This window comes from Blastomyces dermatitidis, assembly GCF_000003525.1.
Source record: "Blastomyces dermatitidis ER-3 genomic scaffold supercont1.7, whole genome shotgun sequence".
Classification (NCBI taxonomy): domain Eukaryota; kingdom Fungi; phylum Ascomycota; class Eurotiomycetes; order Onygenales; family Ajellomycetaceae; genus Blastomyces; species Blastomyces dermatitidis.
Window position 1 is genome coordinate 2,970,380 of NW_025544780.1, and position 20,232 is coordinate 2,990,611.

Genomic DNA, 20,232 nt, shown 5'->3' on the forward strand with positions numbered 1-20,232 from the left:
GGAATTTACGCGAGATCATTCAGGGATCCTGCTTTGAATAGCGCGGTGCCAAAGAGCAGTCGAAAGTAACTGTAGGGAAAAGCGACCAAAGATACATAGCCTTCAATACTAAGCTAGGAGAACGTACATGTATGTACATGTACATTAATTTCTATTAAATGACGGTGTATTAACGAATATGCTTGCAGAGAATGGTTAAAAATATTAAATTTCAACCAGGCTCACACGACAAGGTGGGAACGACTCTTTCTCCTTACTCTATATATAAGTTTCCGCCAACGGCCAAGGTGCTTATGGCTAATATTTGGCCGCCATCGGATGGCGAGTTCTATGTGAAGGGTTTTTAGAAAGGGGGATATCTTTGCTAAGTCGAGCATGGAAGCAGCCAAATCTCTTTCGGCCAGTGGGCGATTGTCCTGAGGAGAAGCCTGGTCACTGCCGGGGCGCTCTCATGTTGGACAAACTCCAACCACAAAAGGTTGCTGCGTACGTAGCAATTAACTCGCCCATAACTGCGAAATGCTGTGCTGCAATTCGTCAAGCTTAGATTTTTGTATACGATACCGTGTGCTATGTAAGAGGTTCGGATCTTGGTGAATACTCCGCGCCTGGTATATAAGAGGTTTTGGCATACATTCACACATGAGTGCATAGATCAGTTTCCCTAGTCATCTATCCACTCCCAAAAAATTTGCCCAGTATGAGATTCCGTTTGCCTTCCTTCCACGTTGACCAGCCTAAGTCCACATTTTCTGAAAGGAACCCGAGATGGAGCGGATACTGCGCCAGTTACACAAATGGAGGGTAACAAGCTTGATTATGTACTGGATATTTAATTCGACTAACGTTTCCAGCTGGCATATAAGAGATGAGATGAACACATGAATGATGTGCCTCTGGAGGGATTGTTGACGGTTATCAGAGTGCCAACAAGAAGCAAAAGACAGGGCTCAGAAAGATTGTTCTCTCCTCCATCGATTGGATTCTCTGAGTTAATTAGAAACAATGGATTTTCTCATGGATGATTTCGACATTTTAACTAGATGATATTTTATCCGTATACACTCATATTGACCTCATATTTCGTATAGTAAATTCGAAACACTGCTTCGCTACATTGAAGATAGTAGGTTCCCATTCAAATTTAGGGCTTTATTATCACATGATTACTCACGTGAATGATGACATCAGCAGAATCGCACATCTGGTCCGTCCCGCAGCCCGAATGTTTATGTTGACAACCAGCTCCGCGTTTGTTGCGAACCAAAACAGACGACATAACCTTGGAACTCCTATCGATATCCCGCCTGTACGTTCAGATAGCTTAGCGAATATACCATATCTTGATTCGGCATGACATTACAGTTTAGCTTCTGCCAATACTGATTGTATTTTTTCCCGGTTTATCTTCACTTCCCTACGTGCCACCCCCGTCTCAGCAACCATGCCTCGAGTCGTCAACCCCCCGCAAAAGAATAATCGGCGCGGGTCTTCCAAACAGGCCACAACGCCGCACAAGAATTCTCCGATGAAGTAAGCAATAGATTCTTTTTATAATGAGGGAAAGAGCAGTGTAGAATAATGCAATGAAAGAGGGAAAGGTGCCCAAGGCAAGGAAGGAGCGGAGTGTTGAGCCGATAAATCAATCCTCTTTACAACGCCTGATGCTTACTTCTACTACAACAACCACAGGATTCCACTAAATGACGATGCGGGCGAGAAAGTTGCGCGCTTTCAATCCCGACAGGCCCTCCATGATCTCCAAATGAATCAGATCAAAGCGGCGGTCAAGACGCCCATGCCACCCATGCGCAAGATCAACAACTACGACCGAGCATCGAGTAGCAGCCCGCGAACGCCTCGCGGCTCCAGCGTAAGAGGGGGAGGGAGGGAAACTGATTCAGGTGGACGGCAAATCGTCAATGGCAGAGCAGTAACGCCTATGAAACGAGTACCTATCTTAGCGAATTTCGAAGAGTGGATGAAGATGGCCACGGATAATAAAATTAACGCGGCGAATTCGTGGAACTTTGCGCTCATTGACTACTTCCATGACATGTCACTACTAAAGGAAGGCGACGGGGTTAATTTCCAGAAGGCCAGTTGCACGCTTGATGGATGTGTGAAAATCTACACTAGTCGAGTTGACAGTGTTGCGACTGAAACCGGCAAGTTGCTCAGCGGGTTGGCGGATAGCAATAATAAGAAAAGACAGCAAGATGAGGGCGAAAGCGGTGAGGGTGATGAAGATGATGAGGAGGAGACTGGGGAGGATGGAGTGACACGAAAGAAGCAGAAGAAGGTAAGAGTCACAATATCCTTGTGGAGATTTCTTTCTACTTCCAGAAACTTACATGTTCTATTCTAGACACGATCACACGAAAATACCTTGGCACCTTCGTTTTCTTCCCTCCAATTGAAGAAGTTTGAATTGGAGTTTTCTGTGGATCCTTTATTCAAGAAAGCTTCGGCCGATTTCGACGAAGGTGGAGCAAAGGGACTTCTTCTGAACCACCTTTCAATCGATGGCACTGGTAGGATTGTATTCGACAGCAGCGACGATGCCGGAGATGCCACAGCAGATGGTGATTGGAACTCTGGAAAGGATGACCGAGAAGGAACGGCAGAGACGGATGCACTTCCGTCGCCGTCACCCGCACCACAAAATAATGATTGGGACGACGAAAATGTTGAAATTGACCTTGGACCGCTAGCGAACAAATTCTTTTCAAGCCTTGATATCCTTGATGAGCAAGATATCTGCCCCTCTCTGAAAGATTTTGATCTTGGGGACCCAAGTGGCTCACTCGATATTCCTTTCCTACGTGCGCCTGATGATTGGCGACAGGACAAATCGCAGCTCGAACCAGGGGTTGGTGAAGCATCTGGGATTATGCTAGATGATGATATCGCTGTCGGATTTGATGATGACGATGCAACCATTACAGGTTTTGATCTTGGAGGTGACACTGGCTTCGGTGAAGGTGGTGAGGCGTGGGCTAGGGACGCTGCTCTCGAGCCTATGCTGAAAGTCCACCGCATCGATGATGGTGATGAGGGCATGGATTCTGATTCTAATGATCCGTATACTATTTCTCTTTCACATCAACCGGCTGCTAAAGAGCATGACAACATTCTCAGCTATTTTGACAATGCTTTACAGAAAAATTGGGCCGGACCCGAGCACTGGAAAATCAGACGCATCAAGGAAGCAACTAGCACAACTAATGCCGCTCCTCGGATACGCAAAGAAAAGGAACCCTTTGAAATCGATTTTGCTTCGCCCCTTGACCCTACTCTGGCAGAAATGATCTATACCCAATCATCTTCTAACTCCGCTATCTCCCTGCCCAAAACACAATGGAAGACCAAGGGTAGAAACCTTCTTCCTGACGACAAACATTTTAATTCACGAGAACTACTTCGATTATTCCTGAAACCAAAGGCCAGAATGGGCTTCAAATCTCTTGCGAGAGGTCGACAAATTAGAAACCAGCAAAATCTCTCAAACAACAGCGAGATGAATGAGGCATTCTGGGCTGCACACAAACCTGGCGCTGAGCAAACCAGCATAGATGATAGTGCTGCTCCTACGGGTGCTTATGACGCCAACTTCTTTGCAGATGATGAGGGTCTAGCCTTCCCACATGGGCTTCCCGTGGGGCCTGATGATGATGACGATAACATGCCGTTCGCCGATGCAAGAGAAGCATTCTCGCCTACTATGGACCCTAATGCTCGCCCAAGCACGTCTGCAGGTGAACCAGGCGGTCTCTCCGGACTCACTGCTTTATTACATGCTGCTGCAACCCCAGGAGGAGCGCTTGCTGGTGGTTTCGGTTCTCAACTTGTTACTCAAGGCGGTCGAAGAGTGCGGCCCGATTACGTTGCTTACGCTAGAGTGGCGAAGAAAGTTGACGTACGCCGGTTAAAGGAAGAAATGTGGAAAGGCATGGGTGATCGATTAATCGATTCATCAGCGTTCAGCTCTTCATCGCCTTCGGCAGCGGTAACGTCGTTAGACTTGCCGAAAGATGCGGAAGCTCCACCACCCTCATCTACAGAAACGCCGGATCCGACGGAAGATGATGTAGGCGCGGATGGCAATAGCCTTCGATTCACATCCGTGATGCAGGGCCTCAAAACAGCATATCCCGAACAAGCGTTACGCGACATTAGTACATCATATTGTTTCATCTGCTTACTTCACCTAGCTAATGAAAAGGGCCTTGTGCTGGAAAATAAAGGTGGCATTGATGGATGGCAGGGTAACGGACTAGAGGAAATTTACGTGACGAAGGACCCAGGCGCTGTTATTGAAGGAGAGGCCTAGAGTGTCGACATCCAATACCCAATCCTCGCGCGTCACCCAAATGGGGAGGCGTGGGTGTGCCTTGTTTTTCATTCTTTCGCGCTTCATGGCACAATTCTTATGGTAGACTGGTTGACTTTTTGGTGCTGTGGTTGGTTTGGTATTAATAGCGCATGGGGATTGGTGCCTTCTTAGGTGGATTGAGGTCTTATAATACTATTATTTTCTATTATTCCTTTGAGATGTTTGGTTTGTTACGGTTTTCCTTGGCTTGACTTTTGAACTCTTTTATTTTGGCTTGTTTTTGGTGTTGCTGGCGCTGAATAGCTTTGTGTTGCTGCACTTCTGTGATTTTCCCAAGTATAGCTGCTATTTTTTACCCATGTTTTCTACCACATTTACTCAAACTGACCGTGAGTTTCTGAACGTATTTCGAGAAATAAGTAGTTAAAAGGGCTGCATACACGAATCGTGTGAGCAACCACTTCACTTGATGTAGTTCCTCGCGTACCCCCCCGGATATCATACGGGGAAATTCGATCATTTTTTGGGTGTTCCAATTTTAGCTTGGAGGTGAGCTGCAAGAGTGAGTCTTGATTTAGATCCTCTTATCTTTGGTTGATTGAGCATAACTAACTGATAGTTAGATAAACATGAACGAAGTGTACAGTAGTTGGATGTTTGTAGAGCGCCACGACAAGGACTCATAGAAATGAGGCAGAGACGTATTTACTGCTGGTTGAGTGTGATAGGAGAGATAGTTAGAAAAATATGATAAATAAAAGTAGCTCAGCTAAACTGAAAATAAAAAGATCTCGGAAGGAAAGAGGTAGATAGCATAGTCAGGGTAACTTAGTAGTGGTTCAAGTTCCCATCAATCCATCCATCCATCATTTTAACCGTCTCACTCAATCCACCAGAACAAAAGCAGCCGAAAAGCAAGCGGGAGAAATCTGTGACCAGTTCACACCACCAATAGACAACACGACAAACCACTGACAAAAATTCGTGTTTTGCAGTCACACGCTCCAACACGATAAACAAAAGGAAAAATATCTGACGTATTAACTATAGGGATATATGTATGTGTATTAGCAAAGCGAAACAGATCAAAAACCGAATAACGCCAATATGCCCCTCGCTACACCGGAATTCTTGCTCGACGTCGTCCCATAAATCATACCGGCAAGGGTGGGCGGTTTGTGTCACAAGAAAACTTGATTGTTTCCAGGAATCAAATGTCCCCTGCTTGTTTCGTAAAACAAGGGCATCCGAGAATGTTTTACTCTCCGTCGAACCAGAAACCAATGGCCTCTTTGCCTAGTATATGTAATTTGTAATAAGAAAATATCGTACAGTTTTATAGTTCTCTTTCAGCTAGACGCCAAATGTCGTACAGAGCTGACTATACAGAGAAACGCTCGCAACAAAAGAGCCCGGTCGGCGTTTTTTGTGGCTCGTTTACGAGTTGCGAGACGGTACGATACGTTCTGTTGTTGTCACTGCCATTCCGGGGATGACGTCGCTGCCTCGTGTTTCAGGAGCGAATGTGGGACTTGTAAGAGATGTCGTGTAAGCACCAGGAATCGGTACGCTTTCGTACTTCTGTTCGCCGGGTGCGGCATCGACATGTTCGTTCCTGCGCTCGCGATTAGCTGGCGACATTGGCATGTTGAAGCCCTCTTGTGAGATTTTAGGGGTGGCATCTTGGACACGGATTGGTGGCGGGCGGAGCTGGAAAGGTCGTGACGTGCCCATGTGGGTGGCTTCGGGGGTTTTGGGAGTTGCATATTGCGTTGAGTAACCCTCCTCAGCGGCAGCATAGTAGTCTCCTTTCATGGGGGAAGGGCTCATCGGCGGCGATGCTGGCCCATGTCTTGGGAACCCTGGGGTATTGGGTGCGGATTGGCTTCGCAAATGGGCGAGGTAAAGATCGGAGCGAGCTTTGTCGCGGACGTCCATGGATTTGCGTAGCTTGCGCTTGGAGTAGAAGCGGTAGAAGACCACAGCGTAAATGCTGATGACAAGCACCTCAATAACAATCTCAATGACGCAGCATACAAGTGCCCAATCCTGAAAAAAAAAAATTAGTCCTTCGTTTCGTGTTTTTATTCGTTGTACCATGATTGGGCGAATTATTACCTGCATACGGCAAACAAGCTCATAGTCAACTTGCTCCTTGTAGAGCTCCCTTCGGGTACCTGGGTTGCAGGCCCAGCCCCACATATCTTTGTTCGAGGTAGAGTTTATGCTATTTTGCAATACAGCTGCACCGACAACCCACATAACCAGTACGACGATGAAAAACAACACGGAGAAAACGGTGTAGTAAACGGCCACCTTTTCTGCTCGCTTATGTCCGCCACGGCAGTATCCGTAGAAAACTCCAATACAAAACAGGAGGGACACACAGGCGATACTAAGGACTAGGATTTGAGGCCACAGCGGAGTATTGGGCGCCCAAGGACTGAAGGAGTTTTTTTGTGCCAACCCGCGGGTGGCATTGAAGATGGCAAAACTTGCTGCAACTAAGGCGAGGATGATCAGACTGCAGCTAAAGCTCACACCACGCAGCATAACCTTTGCTAATCGTACACGGGCTTTGATTTTCTGTACCGTTGTCAGTAACTTGTGGTTTAAGATGTCAAAATGTAAAAAGAGAGATAAGACGATGATTTATCCACTTGCGAGAAACAAAAACTAGGGGAAACTTACAATATCTTTGGCATTGGCTTTCTCTGTGGCCTTCTCATGGTGCTCAAGTATTTGCTCTTCACGAAAAGTAGGACTGAGCATAACCGAACGTCCAGGGGCACCAGGAGACTTGAGTGCGCTCTTCAGTGGAGAATTTGGTGGGTTTCGGCCTGCCGCCGTCTGCGATTGTTCTGAGGCCTGGCTGGGTTGGTTGTCTGCCATATACCCGAACCCTAGGTCAGAGACCTCGGTTTGTTTGTTTGTTTGTGACATGGAGGGCGGATCCGCGAAGGGGGATTGCCCAGGTGGGTCGATAGGAGAGTGGAAAGTTGTGGCTTCTGCGAATCGAGTGGTTCGAGGAGATTTCAGGCCGAGAGCAGCTGGATGGTATGGTTGTTCGCTTGGTTCTTTTTGAACAGATATCGAAAGGCCCGCAGACTTTGAGTGGGTCGAGTGAACAATATCTAGAGGGGAAACTGGCTCATACTGGTCGGCACGGTCGCCACTAGAATTCGAATTGGTCATAGCAGAATCTCAGGTCACTCGGAGGAGGTTATTTGGCGCCGACCCTCTTGAACAAACTGTCAAGTCGAATGTGGGTCGACTATTGTAGATTCACGACAAGGAAAGTAGACGTCGAAGAGACCAGCTCCAGAGGAAGAATTAGAAGGTGAGAGGTAAAAAAAACTAGAAGAATGCGAATTGAGTGCACTTGTTCTGGGTTGTGTAACCACGAGGTTCCTAGGTAGAAGGAATGTTAGAAATCTCTCTCTGTGCCAGAAAAGAAGAATTGGGGTCAATTGGGTGCCACGTCGTAGCCGGAAGAGGGGGAACCAAGGTGGTTCCAACGAACCTTTTGACTCAGGACAATACAGGAATTATGACAGCATCTGAATGTTTTCAGCGAGCCAGCGAGTATTGCGCTTTGCACTTGTCCGCAGTGTGAATATCTGCCAACGTCAAGGCTGTTTCTTCCAACGGTATATTAGGTATATATCTCAACTGAGATGAGTTCTAGACAGAAGCCAGTTGAGTATAATCGCGAAGCCAGCCGCAGCGAAAGGAATGTAAGTAGAATAAAGATGGCTAGTGAGTAGGGGAAAGAAAAGAAATTGAGAGTTGTCAAATGGATAAGTCAAGACGTGAGAAGAGGAGGCAAGATGAAGAGGAGGCGGAGGAGCCAGAGAAGAGGAAAAAGAGAAATGCGACGAGAGACATTCACCAAGTTGCACGCAATCCAATAGCTGATCAATCAGGCTCAAGTAGTGGTTAAGCGCCCAGATGGGTTCAGCAGACGGCCGACTAGTAGTCGCCCAGATAGTGAGTTATTAACTCGCACAATATCCAGATAGACCAGAATAGAAAGGTCAGAGAAGGATTGAGTTGAACGAGGAGAGAAAAGAGACGTGGAGGGGAACATCTGAGGATTAAGCCGGGCTGGCTATATCTCCTCTCCCTCCACGACGGGCCGTCAATGCAAGAGAAGGCCATGCACTACCTTTTGCTCGCAGTGACCATGGCACCCATGGTTGTGTCTGCCCTTGTCGGCGGTTACATTTCACCAATAAGTGCCACACCCATTCCACCCCGTCCTCCTCTCACCTCGTTGGCTGGGAAGAAACAATGTCCTTGGTCCCTTCAGCCCCTCAGTTCGCAGCGGGGATTGGGCCGGCCAGATGCTCATTTGCATTCCTCGGCGCATCCTTGTTGACATGGTGGGCCAATCTTAGCCTGACCACCTTTAGTGCGGCGGCAGCGGATACACGGATGCTCCAATCACACCTCATAAAGTCGCCCAAAGGATCGACTGATGTAGAAAACACCTTCATCACACATGATGCTTGGCTGGGTGCCGAGCAACCACACCAATGCCGCTACTCCCAGCCACCAATAGTGGTGCGAGGGTGGGCACTTCGTCTTGGCTCTCGAGATGGGGGAACGCGAATCAAATTGACTAGTTGAGCGAGTAAAATGTGATGGGATGGGAGCTTGGGTGAAATCATGTTGCATCTTGCATGAGAGCGGCTACATATGTACGCTGTACTCCGTACTCCGTATGTGCATTCGATTATTGAAGAAACAAAGGAAGCCGCACATCGAGCCGATTTTGTCCTGCTTTGCCAAAATTCCATCCTTGCTCTGGATACTATTCTTCTTTAATACTAACATACTGGCTCTGCTGATGGGTGTTTTCGCCCTGGGCTGAATGCTGCTTGCTATTATTACCCCGGCTAGCTCGTCGCTAGGCTAGCCGGTTGGGTTGGTGACGAATGCACGTCCCTTGCCTATCCCATTGCCAAGAAGAGACCTTGAAGTTGGTTTAGGCCCGTCAATTGTGAACGAGCACAATTTGCCAGAGATTGTCAACAATTCCCCTCACAAACAAAGAGAAATAACCAGGATTTTGGCAGTCCGTTTGCTAGGTCCTAAGGAGGCTATGAACTTGAGACTGAAAATCGCTCTTTTTGATCCAACCCTGGAAGCCTCGAAAGATCGTGCCAGCACGGCTGTTGTACGAAAAGCACACTCTGTTCTGGGCTATAACTGTTCCACCTTGCACCTATAGTTGGCGAAAATGTTGAACCATTTCTGGTGATATGTATCGGGTGACAATTATTATTCGAACTCATAAATAGTACTCCGTGATAATGGACACGGGGGCTGAGATATTGGCATAAATTGGTCACGATGACAATGTAGGTATCTTGGTGTTGGTGTTGATGTTTAACTGACGATTTAAGGTTGCGGGTCCTCAAATAAACTTAAATCTTGGTTCCAGAAAACACAGCCCGAGTCTATCAAGACTACCATCCAAGCAACAATCATAACAAGCCTATTTTTCTGGCATTGTCAGTTTCACGCTCCATGGCTTGAAGTATTCCTACATTTTGACAACTAGGATAGACATATAGGAGTAAACGACACGTTGTTGGCATGATACTATTTTATATCAATCGCTGGAGGGAATAACGCAGCCCACCCACAACTCTCTATCCATTATAGAGGTAGAGAATGGAAGTCAACAAGTACAAATTCCTGGTCCACCAGATGGGATTTCTGGATCGGACACTTCACATCAGCGAAGGAGATTCGAACGACCTTACCAGCACCGGCATTTAGAGGCTGAAGGCTACCCTTGCAATGTTTAGCAAATTTCTTGATTTGCCAGCCCCTTCTAGATCAAAACTTTTGAGTAGTAATGGGAATTTATATTTCCTGATCTCTGGAGACACTCAAGGGGACTTCAGATCAAAAATATAGAGTAAATCTGCCTCAGCTTTCAAGCACATGACATATGTCATTGATGCCTCTTCTTTTTCATGGGCACAAGAATTGGAGCCTGAGCCTCAATGATGCGGAAATTTCAACCTTTCATCAATATTTCCCGCTCAATTTATGTGCGATTGATAATGGGATTTTGAGAAGTACTGTCGAGTGCCTCGTGTTATCAATATCTCCACTTTACCTCAGGCAGCAGCATGTCGAGTCGGCAATAGGTGATATTTTCTATCATCCTAACTTCAGAATATTCTGATTGTTGAGCTTCCACTTGCAGTCAACTGGGAATGTGCGCGATATATACCGAGCATATGTCTACTAGTATGCATGACTCAAGCCAATTTTATCATGTTTCAGGCTTTGCCGTTCGTGAATCTTATACCGACCATTACATGAATAACGGCTGCAGTCCATTTAGGGATACCTAACTCATGGAAAGGCCACGTTCAGTATAATATCCGGCTCAATAACGATCAACCCCGTTCGGAAGCCAAAACAAAATTGGATAGGGGAGTCCTCGCATCCCACAGAAACGTCATCGAAGTCGTATATTCATCGAGAAAACGGCTACACGCAGCGGAAGGTCGTATCCGCAAGAGCAACAAAGGGTGAAAAAGTCGTCGCTAACGAGTCTAGGAAGCCATCCCTTTTGAGTACGTATCCTACACGTATGGGGGAAGGTAGAGGTCGGCATGGAGAGCCGAAGGACCATATATGTACTTATGTGTACGGAGTACTGGCGCCATACGAGGAGCTAGCTAACTATAGCTTGGCTGTGGTTAGTGCTTTGTAGTTAAAGGTCGAGCTGATCCTCCATAATAATAATGCCCCCTCGTTTGTTTACATGATATGGAGGGGTCATTTCAGTCAAATACATCTATTTCTCAACGTCTGGTCCTTTGTGGGCTGTTGGGCCAGATGCAAGAAGTCCCTTTGCATTATTGACCCTAACAACCTACGGAGGAAATAGTCTCTAGCGACGAAAAATGTAATCAACCTCGTCTATTGGTAAACAAGAACGCTCTTTAGAGATTGGTTCGTCATTTGTTGTAAGCTTCATCTTGCTTGTTTGGGTGTAACCTCTTGGGGTACGGATTACAAAAGCCCTGTTCGGCGCAGTGTTTTTCCAGTCCAAGCAAACCGCCGACCAAAAAAAAAAAAATTTCTCCAAACGTTATTCAGGAAATTCCGCCAAATAACTCCCACTACTCCGTAGATAGCTTAGATATAACCAGCCAATTCAACCTTCCTTTCTATAACTTCCATTCACTTGACACCCAGGCGTAAGGAATGCCGCTCTCTCTCCCTCGTCTGCTCACCAGTGCGCCCCGTCTTGCCTCTGTACGACTCAATCCCTCCCCATCCACCGCTCGGGCTGCCCGCGCGCACATATTCCCGCACCAACAGCGACCACCCCGCCACTACCAACAACAGACCGCCTCCTTTTCCTCCCGCTCTCAACTCTCTTCCCCCACCTCCTCCAGCACCACTCCAAACAGACCCCCGCCCCGAAAACCCTCCTCTTCAGAGTTCAAAATCCTCCCCTGCATCATAATCATCCTGATCGGCAGCGGCTCCTACGCCCTCCTCGTCCAATCGCGCGCTCCGAAAAATGTCGTCCCAGCAGAAGACAGCGACAGCTGAAGCCACAGCAGACTCAATCTCAATCCCCGCTGAACTCACCCCGCCTCTCTCCTCCACCAATACCACCCCGAAATTCTCCCCGGACGCCGTCACCGTAATCTTCGTCCTCGGCGGCCCGGGTTCAGGCAAGGGCACCCAATCCGCCAACCTCGTCCGCGATTACGGCTTCACGCACCTGTCTGCAGGCGACCTGCTGCGTGCCGAACAACAACGCGCCGGCTCGCAATATGGCGACCTGATCCGCCATCATATTCGCGAGGGCATAATCGTGCCTATGGAGATTACCGTGGCGCTGCTGTCAAACGCTATGTCTGAGACCCTCGAACGGGCAAGAGCGGAGAGGGCCCAACTAGAACAAGACCAACAAAAGAACTCCCCATCCAGTCTACCCGCACGTTTCCTCATCGACGGCTTCCCGCGCAAGATGGACCAGGCAACCTTCTTCGAGGAGACGGTATGTCCCTCCGCGGCCACACTATTCCTCCGCTGCCCCGAGGACGTCATGCTGGACCGGCTGTTGAAGCGCGGCGAGACGAGCGGGCGTGACGATGATAACATTGAGTCTATCCGCAAGCGGTTCCGCGTCTTTGAGGAGACGAGTATGCCGGTTATACACCACTATGAGAAGGAGAGGAAGGTGGTTAGTGTGGAAGCGGTGGGGACTATGGAGGAGGTTTATGCGCGGATTAGGGAGGGTGTGGAGAAGAGGGGGATTACGCGGGTAAAGGGGTCTGGGGAGAATTGATTGTGATGGGAAGGGAGAGATATGAATATGGTGACCCTCCCTTTTACGGGGCGATGGGTGGACCGGTTGAAGAACGTGTGCAAGGGAGTGCGCACGGCTTGATGTTATTATTTATACTGCGGATCTTAAATTCCTTTTTGCGAAGCATGGCGGGTTGAGATGGATATTGATTTTTCTCGCACATAGATAGACGGATTTCCCCCCTCAATAATACTCCTACCTTTCGAATTTATTAAAGACATTTCGATCATAGGGGCTCTCTTGGAAACAGCGAGCTCTGAATGAACGTATGGTGACATTTGCGTAGGGCATTGTCCACGCATGCAACTGAGCCTCCGCCGTCTTCCGAGTCGCCCAAGAGAAGCTCTGGCGTCGGTTTCTTAATATCGTGTAGGAACGAACGTTCGAACCCCTTCCCGCAACATAAACGACATTTAATATCTTGTATCCGCTCTGGTTAGGTCCTGCCATTGTCTTGTCTTCCTACTTCGAAAACCGCAGTCCTTCCTGTCCTAGTCCATCTCCCTCTTGCGGTATTGATATTATTGTATGTAGCTGCATGTGTAAATTACGGTGGGTGCAGTAAAGATTAGACATGGATATAACTTTTCAAACAGGCCGAAGCAGGGAAAGAAGGGGCATAAGGAGGTAATTTAGACGAACGTCCTAATTTTGCACTTTTCCCGGTTTGAACCCTTCATGTATAATATTTTATCAATAATCAGATCTATTTTCGTTTTTACTTTTTGGCCTCGTTTCGTCAATTGCCTTCATAAACGGAATACCCACCCCACCCACCCCACGCACTCCGGGAAGTAGATGAACAATAAAAACGAGCAAAAAACAAGACAGCCAGGGTAGTAGGAATCTTTTTTAAACATAGATACAAGGGAAACCCGGGGGGGGGAGGTTTTAAAGAATCTTGATCTCATGTGGCGTAGAAACATACGGAAAGCGGAGGGGAAAAAGGACCATTTCTTGAATAACAGCATTGAAGGAAAACAGGGGAGCATTTCATCCGTAATAACAAGCCCAAAGAAAGGGAAGAAAAAGATAAAAAAAAAAAAAGAAAACGGAAATGGAATTAGAAAGGAAAGGCAATTAGACGGGAATGCAAGTACCGTACAACAAAGGAAAACCGTCGAGTCAGATAAAAGGAGGAAAATGGAAAATGGAAAAAAAATAGAGGAAATCAAAGCCTAATCCCCCCCACCAACTAGCTCAACCTCCCTCGGCTGCTCCTGCTGGTGCTGTCTCTGATGATGTCCACCGCCTCCCCTTCTCCTCTCCCCACCTCTCTGCGCGCCACTCTCCGCAGCCGCAGCCGCCGCACTCGCCGCAGCCATCTCCTCCCGCACAAACTTTTCCTTCTCGGTCCTAACCACGTCCAGGACGTTCTCCAGACTGCGTCTCCAGACCATCAACCGCCCCTGAACCTCCGCCCACTGCTTCTCGCCAAATACCCGGTAGGTCGCGCGGTGCACGAGGAACTCACCCTTCAGCTGGCTGAGTTTGCCCTCCACAAGCCCTGCGCGGATGGTATCAATGACCCATTTTTCCACATCTTCACGGGGGATGCGCAGAGCGTTGACAATTGAGTCGTATGGTAATGAGCGGGATGGGGTGGAGGCTGCGAGGCTAGCAAGAGTAAGGAGGCGCATTTTCGTTTGAAGGATCTCAGCGGATGTAGAGAGGTTATGAATGGTAGATAGAGGTGTGGTTTTTATGCTATCCTCATACGCATCTAGGGTGTCTGCAGCGAAGATTTCAAGGAGCTCAAAGAGGTGAGGTTCACTTGTTCGTAGGGATTGTATGGCGTCGGAGGCAGTAAGGGGGGTGAAATCAAAGACTGAGGGGGAGGTGAGGGCTGAGAGCAACGCCCGGAGAGCAAGGTCATGTGCTTCTGTGGAGGAAGCTTCTGAAGGCGGGATCGCCCGTAGAGCAGAGACCAGGTGAGAGTGTGCAAGTTCTTGGTCACCAGCATCCTTGGCTGCATCAGAAATAGCAATATGGAGGCGTTGGAGATCCTCCTCATCAAGATCCCAGGATTCCAGCCATGTGGGGAGCTGGGTTTTTAGCTGTGATTTCAGGGCAGAAAATGCAAATAATGAGGGTGACTGGCGGATGACTGCAAGGATAGCCAGGAAGACATGATAGCGGCCTGTATCCTGTGGCGCGAGGGTGTTGAAAATTGTAGAAAGGATTGAGATAGCCAGGCTTGAGCCATGCTGTGGGGAGGATGTAAGCGGTTTGGCGAGATATCCACAGATGCGTGGGAGGAACATGTTGACGGACGAAGATTGGCGGATGAGATGGATGAGAAGATTATAAGCAGCGGTGATTTCTGCATTTGAATTCCACCTGGTTAGGCCTTATATCCCTTGGTATAAATAAATTAATATAAAAGTCGTTCATCTTACCTTTCTCAGGAGCCGCATTCAAAGCAGGCGCAGCCACAACAATTTTCTTCAGGACCTCATCTCTCTTTGCCAGAATCTGCTGGCTCTGCGCAGCACTGGGTTCCTCTGTCTGCTCCATCTCCCGCAGGGCATCAAGCGCCGGTGTGATCTCTGCATTGACGCCCTTTTCAACTTTGCGGATCGCGTCGATGTACTGTGCCAGCTCGTCTGCTAGCTCGGTAAACGTGCCCTCGATAAGGAGGGTGTTGGGTGCGGTAGCCATCTTGTTGGTATACGGAGATGTAAATGGCTTGATCTGATCTAGGACGAGGGGTAGGGTGGAGGGAGATGAGGTTAGCGGTTGGCGGTTGGCGGTTGGCGGTTGAAGGTTGAAGAGTTGATAAAAAGATTTCGTTGGGTGATAAGTTTTTCGGTGGAGAGCGAGAATTTCACTGTTGTGGGCGGCGGTCTTGGCGAGGATAGTGTATCCTTTTGGCGGCAAAAGCGGGTTGATGGACACACAATACGGCAGGAAGAAAATCAGGAAAAATTCGATAAAATATAGAAATCTCCAGAGTAGGCTCCAGCAGTCTTGGAGAAGGTGCAAGTGAATATAAACTGTTATTTTTTATGTGAATGCTCAGTGATATTCTCAATTTTTGGCGAAGTATTTTTTTTTCCTGCTGGAGCTTCACTTCCTTGTTGCTGGCGTCATAGCCGGGATGATCAGCAACTAAACTACCAGCGAAATCTTTTGACATCTTATTTAGTTTCAAAAATATGAAGAGAGAGCGAGTAAAAAGAATTATACCGTGGAAGTGCTTAACTTTATCGCTACCATTGCTACAGCGGTTGGTATGTTACATCTGGTCATAAACATGACTACAAAAAAATATCACACAGGGAAAAAGGAGTGCTCACAGTGTTTTGGTGGGGGATTAAGGACTACAGACTTGAGAAGCAAAGAGAACAAAACAAAAACTTCCTACGGACTACACGCGTTCGTGCCGAGACCCATCTTCTTCTTTCTCTCGTTCTTTCTTTCATTTCGTTCTTGTCGCTCATATCATCACCGGCAAATAATGAAAGGGCACGATCGACATTTAAAACTCGAATGACACTGTCAATCTGACAGTCACTCAAAACATGACATCGCCGGCAGTTACGGTCAGACGGGGTGTCTATGCGAACAAGCTGGATGCTGCGATGAACACAGCAATCAGCATGCCCACAGAGGAATCACCTGCCACGCGAAGCGTTGATGCTGGGTTGCTGGTGACTGCCGGCTCGTTCGTCTTAGTGGGTGTGGTGGTGGTGGGAGTTGCGGTGGATTTAGAAGCGTCCACCTTTTTCCGACTCGCGGTTGGCACAGGGTCTTTATTCGGAGACTTAAAAGGGTCCAGGGTTCCCATGCATTTCGTTTGCTCCTCCTTGCAGGCTCTTTGGCCACTCAAGTCATCGGGGTGGTTTTCGATGCATTGCGCATAGGTCTCCGTGCAGAGGAAGAACGGGATCGTGTTTTTGTACTTGGTAAGGTCTGGAGTTGATCCATCGCCGCAGGTGCAGGTATAGGTCAAATCACTCTACTCGCGAATCAGCTTGATTGCAAAGATCGATAAACATATGGAAAGCAGCACGAATGAAATTGTTGCGTCAAAATTATATATAAAAAAAAAAAAAAAAAAGAGAGAGAGAGAGAGAGAGAGGGATACACGTACCACGCTGCACCTGTTGACTGAGGCAAAGCTCTTGCAAACAGAAGGGCAAGCAGCTGTTTGGGCATCACACCAAGCAACTAGACATTACTTTGTTAGCCGCACACGCCAACAGCGCGCAAAATTGTTTCTGAGTGTCACTGGTTTTCTGAAAGCAAATGATGTGCTGTACTTACGTTTCTGTTCTTTGGAAACAGAATCAGGGTTGAAGCTTTGGGCGCGGATGCCCGTCACCAGCAGGGAGAGCGAGAAGACAACAGCGGAGAGCAACATTGTCACAGTGTGTGAGCGGCCTCAGCTAACTACAGATAGGAACGAAGCGCAACAGAATTTGAAGATGGGTTTCGGCAGAGTCGCGATTGAAGTCGGTCGACTAGAGCAGTATACAGCTAAGGAATATTTTTTTTGCCAATGCGACTAACTGGCTGGGTTTTGCTTGGTTGAGGTTGAGAGCGCGAACTATCTTCAGAGCTCTGCGTTCGTTGTTATTGTTGCCCTTGTTGTTGTGGTGGTGGTGGTGGTAGTTGCTGTGGTGCTCGTTGCCCTGCCGTTGAGCGTGAAGCTGTCAGTTGAGGGATCTGCGTGAGGATCTCCATGGGGTTGGGGAGAGCAGCGGTGATCAGCTTAACTTACATCCAATATCTCAGAGAATAATATGTGCAGTGAATGTACTGTACTGTACCACTATGTAATTGAATGCTGCGCGGAATGGATACACAGTGACCGTTGGAGATAAAAGAATCGGAGGAAGAATCAGCGCAATTGCCTGAGGAAGAAGAGCCTTGGAAAGTGCGCAAAAGCCCAAACAGGCAAAAATGAAGGTGCGGAAGGAACGGCGCATAAATAACAGCCAACAATTTCCACTGCAGGCGGGCTCCTTCCTACCCAATGGGGATATTTGCAAACTAGCGATGCTGTTCCCGGTTGGACAGTGACTTGTGCTACCATACAATTTTGTATGGGGCGGGGTGTATCTGCCAATGATATGGATCACGAAGGATATTATTCTGGTTGGCACAGTTACACCGCCGGGGCATTCCAAGCCTTTTTTCTCCTCTTTTCATCTTGCCTCACAGGGACGCTAACAACTAACAACAAAAAACAGGGACGACGAAGTAATCCTGTTGGAAATGCTCATTTTTTTTTTGGCTGAATACTCTGTACTGTCCCCACCGGTCATCTAACACATTACCCACAGGGTTTCTTTCTTTCTTCAATTCAACGAAAACCAACCAATTGCGCTCATCAGTACTCCGTAGTATTCCTCCCTCTCCCTCCCTGTCTCGTTGTCCCTTGAGGAAATTGAGCGCGCCAACTTGTCATATGTCATTAGCATGGCTAGCTAGCGTATCCCGGTTAGTTAAGCCATGGTTTCCCCATGCTGGGAAGGACTCACCTTTTCAGCCAATTGGGCTGCTCGTGGCTTGCTCACCTCATCGTTGGCATATGAGAACGGAGGTGTTATCAGCAATCATGAAACCTCCACGGTTTGTATCATGCCAGCATCCGCCATGCCTTCATATCCGCTGTTAATGAAATAGGGGAAAAGAGGCGTTTCCTCCCCCTCGATGTTCGCACATAAGTTACAGCAGGCTTTTTTTTTTTTTTTTTTTTTTTTTTTTTTTCACTCCTTTCTTTGCCTCTTCAATAATGGCCAGCTAACTTTTATGGCGGGTCCGATAGAGTTATTCTTTAGCGTCCGGTCCGTCCCGCCTATCACTGCTATCAGCTTCGATCCAGCGATCTTCTCTCAATTTTGCGCTCTGTGCATTCTGCACCTCTGCATAAACTCTATTCCAACAACGAAACACGCGGGATACTTGCGGAAGCGGTCAGCAATGTCTTCTTGCCATAGTACTCCATATTGTGTGTCCGACATGGAAGCTGGCGATCAGTTTCCCCCGCAGAGAAGCAAAGGCAACTGAGAGAAAAATGTCAATCCATCAGGAATGCTGCCAGCTGGAATGACTAATATATTACTAACAGCCCTAACTCCCGAGCCGAGGTCCAACTGGGCTCTGACAACTCTGATAACGGTATGTATCTGGCATCTGGCTTGGCGGAATAGAAAAAGGAGAAGATACAAGAAAACAATAACAGGAAGTAGATGAAAAGCATTCCTGGCTATGATGCGGTTGATATTCGTTTCCTTCATACATCTATCTCCAGAAGCGTTCCCAATCTGCCAATTGATCAACAGCTCTCGGCAGCTCCGCTAGGGAATCCGCGCCTCATTCAGAGGAATCATCCTTTTACCAGGAAAAGGGATAAAGAAATAGATAAATTGAAAAATTGAAAATAAAAACCGCAGCCATGTCTTCCTCACCTACACCCATGGACCATCCGGCCTACGAGGTCCCCGCGGAAACCCTCAACCACTTCCAATCGGACCCCTGGACCTCCAGCTTCCTTAACCTCTCCACCCACACCGCCGTAGAAACATACTCCAGATCCTCCGACCTTTCAACCGGCGAAGACGCCTTCTTTGCCCACACAATCGGCTCGCTAACCACAATCCCCTACTGCCTGACCCTGCGCAAGAAGCACCCAGACACACCCCCGACAAAACCGCCATATACGACTTTCCCCCCCCCGGCCACAGGCCCCAACGCACCCAAGACAACCCCAATCCATTCAAGCAAAGTCGACCTCTTCGCGCTCTTCGCGCTCGGCTCGCCGGGCATAAGCGGCCACCCAAGCACAGCACACGGCGGCGTTGTCGCCACCTTACTTGACGAAATCATGTCCCTAGCCGTCTCGCTACATATCCCGGGCTACCACGAGAACGAGGGCGTGGAGCGCGCGCGGCTATACACGGCGCAGCTGGATATTAGGTACCGGAAACCCGTGCGGGTTCCCGGCATGGCTGTTGTGAAGGCGTGGTGTGTGGCGAGGGAGGGGCGGAAGGTTTTCATGCGCGGACAGCTTGTGCAGGAGGAAGGGGAGGCTAAGGGGAGGGGGAAGGGCCAGCTTGAATGGGTTAAGAGGAAGATTGTTTGTGCGGAGGCGTATGGGGTTTGGGTGCAGGCAAGGGCGGGGAAGTTATGATTCTTACGGTTTTTCTTTTTGGATTTCACTGCATATATATTTATAGAATTATTCTTGTAGGTACTCTTGTAGAACTGGTCTCGAGGGATTTGAGGGACGATGGACAAGTTTGTACAGGGGCATAGATAATACGTTACCCTCGCCCTATCCATAGAGGTTACTTGGCGCATTTTATTGGATATTTTCTTTCTGATCAGATCACGGAGCGAATGCATGCGCCCTGCACTCTTATTACAGCACATAACCTCCTCGAATTCGGCTTCGCAAAAAGACGCAATGAATCAATTAGTCCGAACTTTCTTTTACAATTTTTACTCTCCTGTTTAGTTATACTGTTATCATTACTTCAGGATAGTCTTATGGTCAGGCAAGACAATAATAGCAAAGGCGCATAAT

At 48.0% G+C, this 20,232-nt stretch overlaps 7 protein-coding genes across 7 annotated transcripts; 4 read left to right on the forward strand and 3 right to left on the reverse strand.

The window, feature by feature from the left end:
- Window positions 1-1,251: 1,251 nt before the first annotated feature.
- BDCG_06963 (condensin complex subunit 2) lies at window positions 1,252-5,214 on the forward strand. Its single transcript, XM_045422726.1, has 4 exons — window positions 1,252-1,533; window positions 1,693-2,302; window positions 2,369-4,898; window positions 4,960-5,214. Exons 1-3 carry the CDS (start codon window positions 1,445-1,447, stop codon window positions 4,331-4,333), a joined length of 2,664 nt encoding a protein of 887 aa, XP_045278305.1. The 5' UTR covers window positions 1,252-1,444; the 3' UTR covers window positions 4,334-4,898; window positions 4,960-5,214.
- Window positions 4,805-10,734, reverse strand: BDCG_06964 (uncharacterized protein). Its single transcript, XM_045422727.1, has 4 exons — window positions 7,860-10,734; window positions 7,028-7,747; window positions 6,455-6,922; window positions 4,805-6,385 (listed from the first exon to the last, which is right to left on the reverse strand). Exons 2-4 carry the CDS (start codon window positions 7,529-7,531, stop codon window positions 5,774-5,776), a joined length of 1,584 nt encoding a protein of 527 aa, XP_045278306.1. The 5' UTR covers window positions 7,532-7,747; window positions 7,860-10,734; the 3' UTR covers window positions 4,805-5,773.
- BDCG_06965 (uncharacterized protein) lies at window positions 8,630-8,968 on the forward strand (the record flags this gene model as incomplete). The annotated part of the gene is made up of 1 exon (XM_045422728.1): window positions 8,630-8,968. One exon carries the CDS (start codon window positions 8,630-8,632, stop codon window positions 8,966-8,968), a length of 339 nt encoding a protein of 112 aa, XP_045278307.1.
- Window positions 10,735-11,329: 595 nt separating the features above from the next.
- BDCG_06966 (cytidylate kinase) lies at window positions 11,330-13,417 on the forward strand. The gene has a single exon (XM_045422729.1). It carries the CDS (start codon window positions 11,898-11,900, stop codon window positions 12,672-12,674), a length of 777 nt encoding a protein of 258 aa, XP_045278308.1. The 5' UTR covers window positions 11,330-11,897; the 3' UTR covers window positions 12,675-13,417.
- On the reverse strand, window positions 13,121-15,833 carry BDCG_06967 (eukaryotic translation initiation factor 3 subunit M). Its single transcript, XM_045422730.1, has 2 exons — window positions 15,095-15,833; window positions 13,121-15,018 (listed from the first exon to the last, which is right to left on the reverse strand). Exons 1-2 carry the CDS (start codon window positions 15,354-15,356, stop codon window positions 13,874-13,876), a joined length of 1,407 nt encoding a protein of 468 aa, XP_045278309.1. The 5' UTR covers window positions 15,357-15,833; the 3' UTR covers window positions 13,121-13,873.
- A 31-nt stretch (window positions 15,834-15,864) lies between these two features.
- BDCG_06968 (uncharacterized protein) lies at window positions 15,865-18,413 on the reverse strand. The gene is made up of 5 exons (XM_045422731.1): window positions 18,185-18,413; window positions 17,422-18,130; window positions 16,965-17,332; window positions 16,792-16,868; window positions 15,865-16,656 (listed from the first exon to the last, which is right to left on the reverse strand). The coding sequence occupies exons 3-5, from the start codon at window positions 17,059-17,061 to the stop codon at window positions 16,255-16,257; spliced, it is 576 nt and encodes a 191-aa protein (XP_045278310.1). The 5' UTR covers window positions 17,062-17,332; window positions 17,422-18,130; window positions 18,185-18,413; the 3' UTR covers window positions 15,865-16,254.
- Window positions 18,414-18,856: 443 nt separating this feature from the next.
- Window positions 18,857-20,203, forward strand: BDCG_06969 (thioesterase). The gene has a single exon (XM_045422732.1). The coding sequence runs from the start codon at window positions 19,102-19,104 to the stop codon at window positions 19,834-19,836; it is 735 nt and encodes a 244-aa protein (XP_045278311.1). The 5' UTR covers window positions 18,857-19,101; the 3' UTR covers window positions 19,837-20,203.
- Window positions 20,204-20,232: the final 29 nt, after the last annotated feature.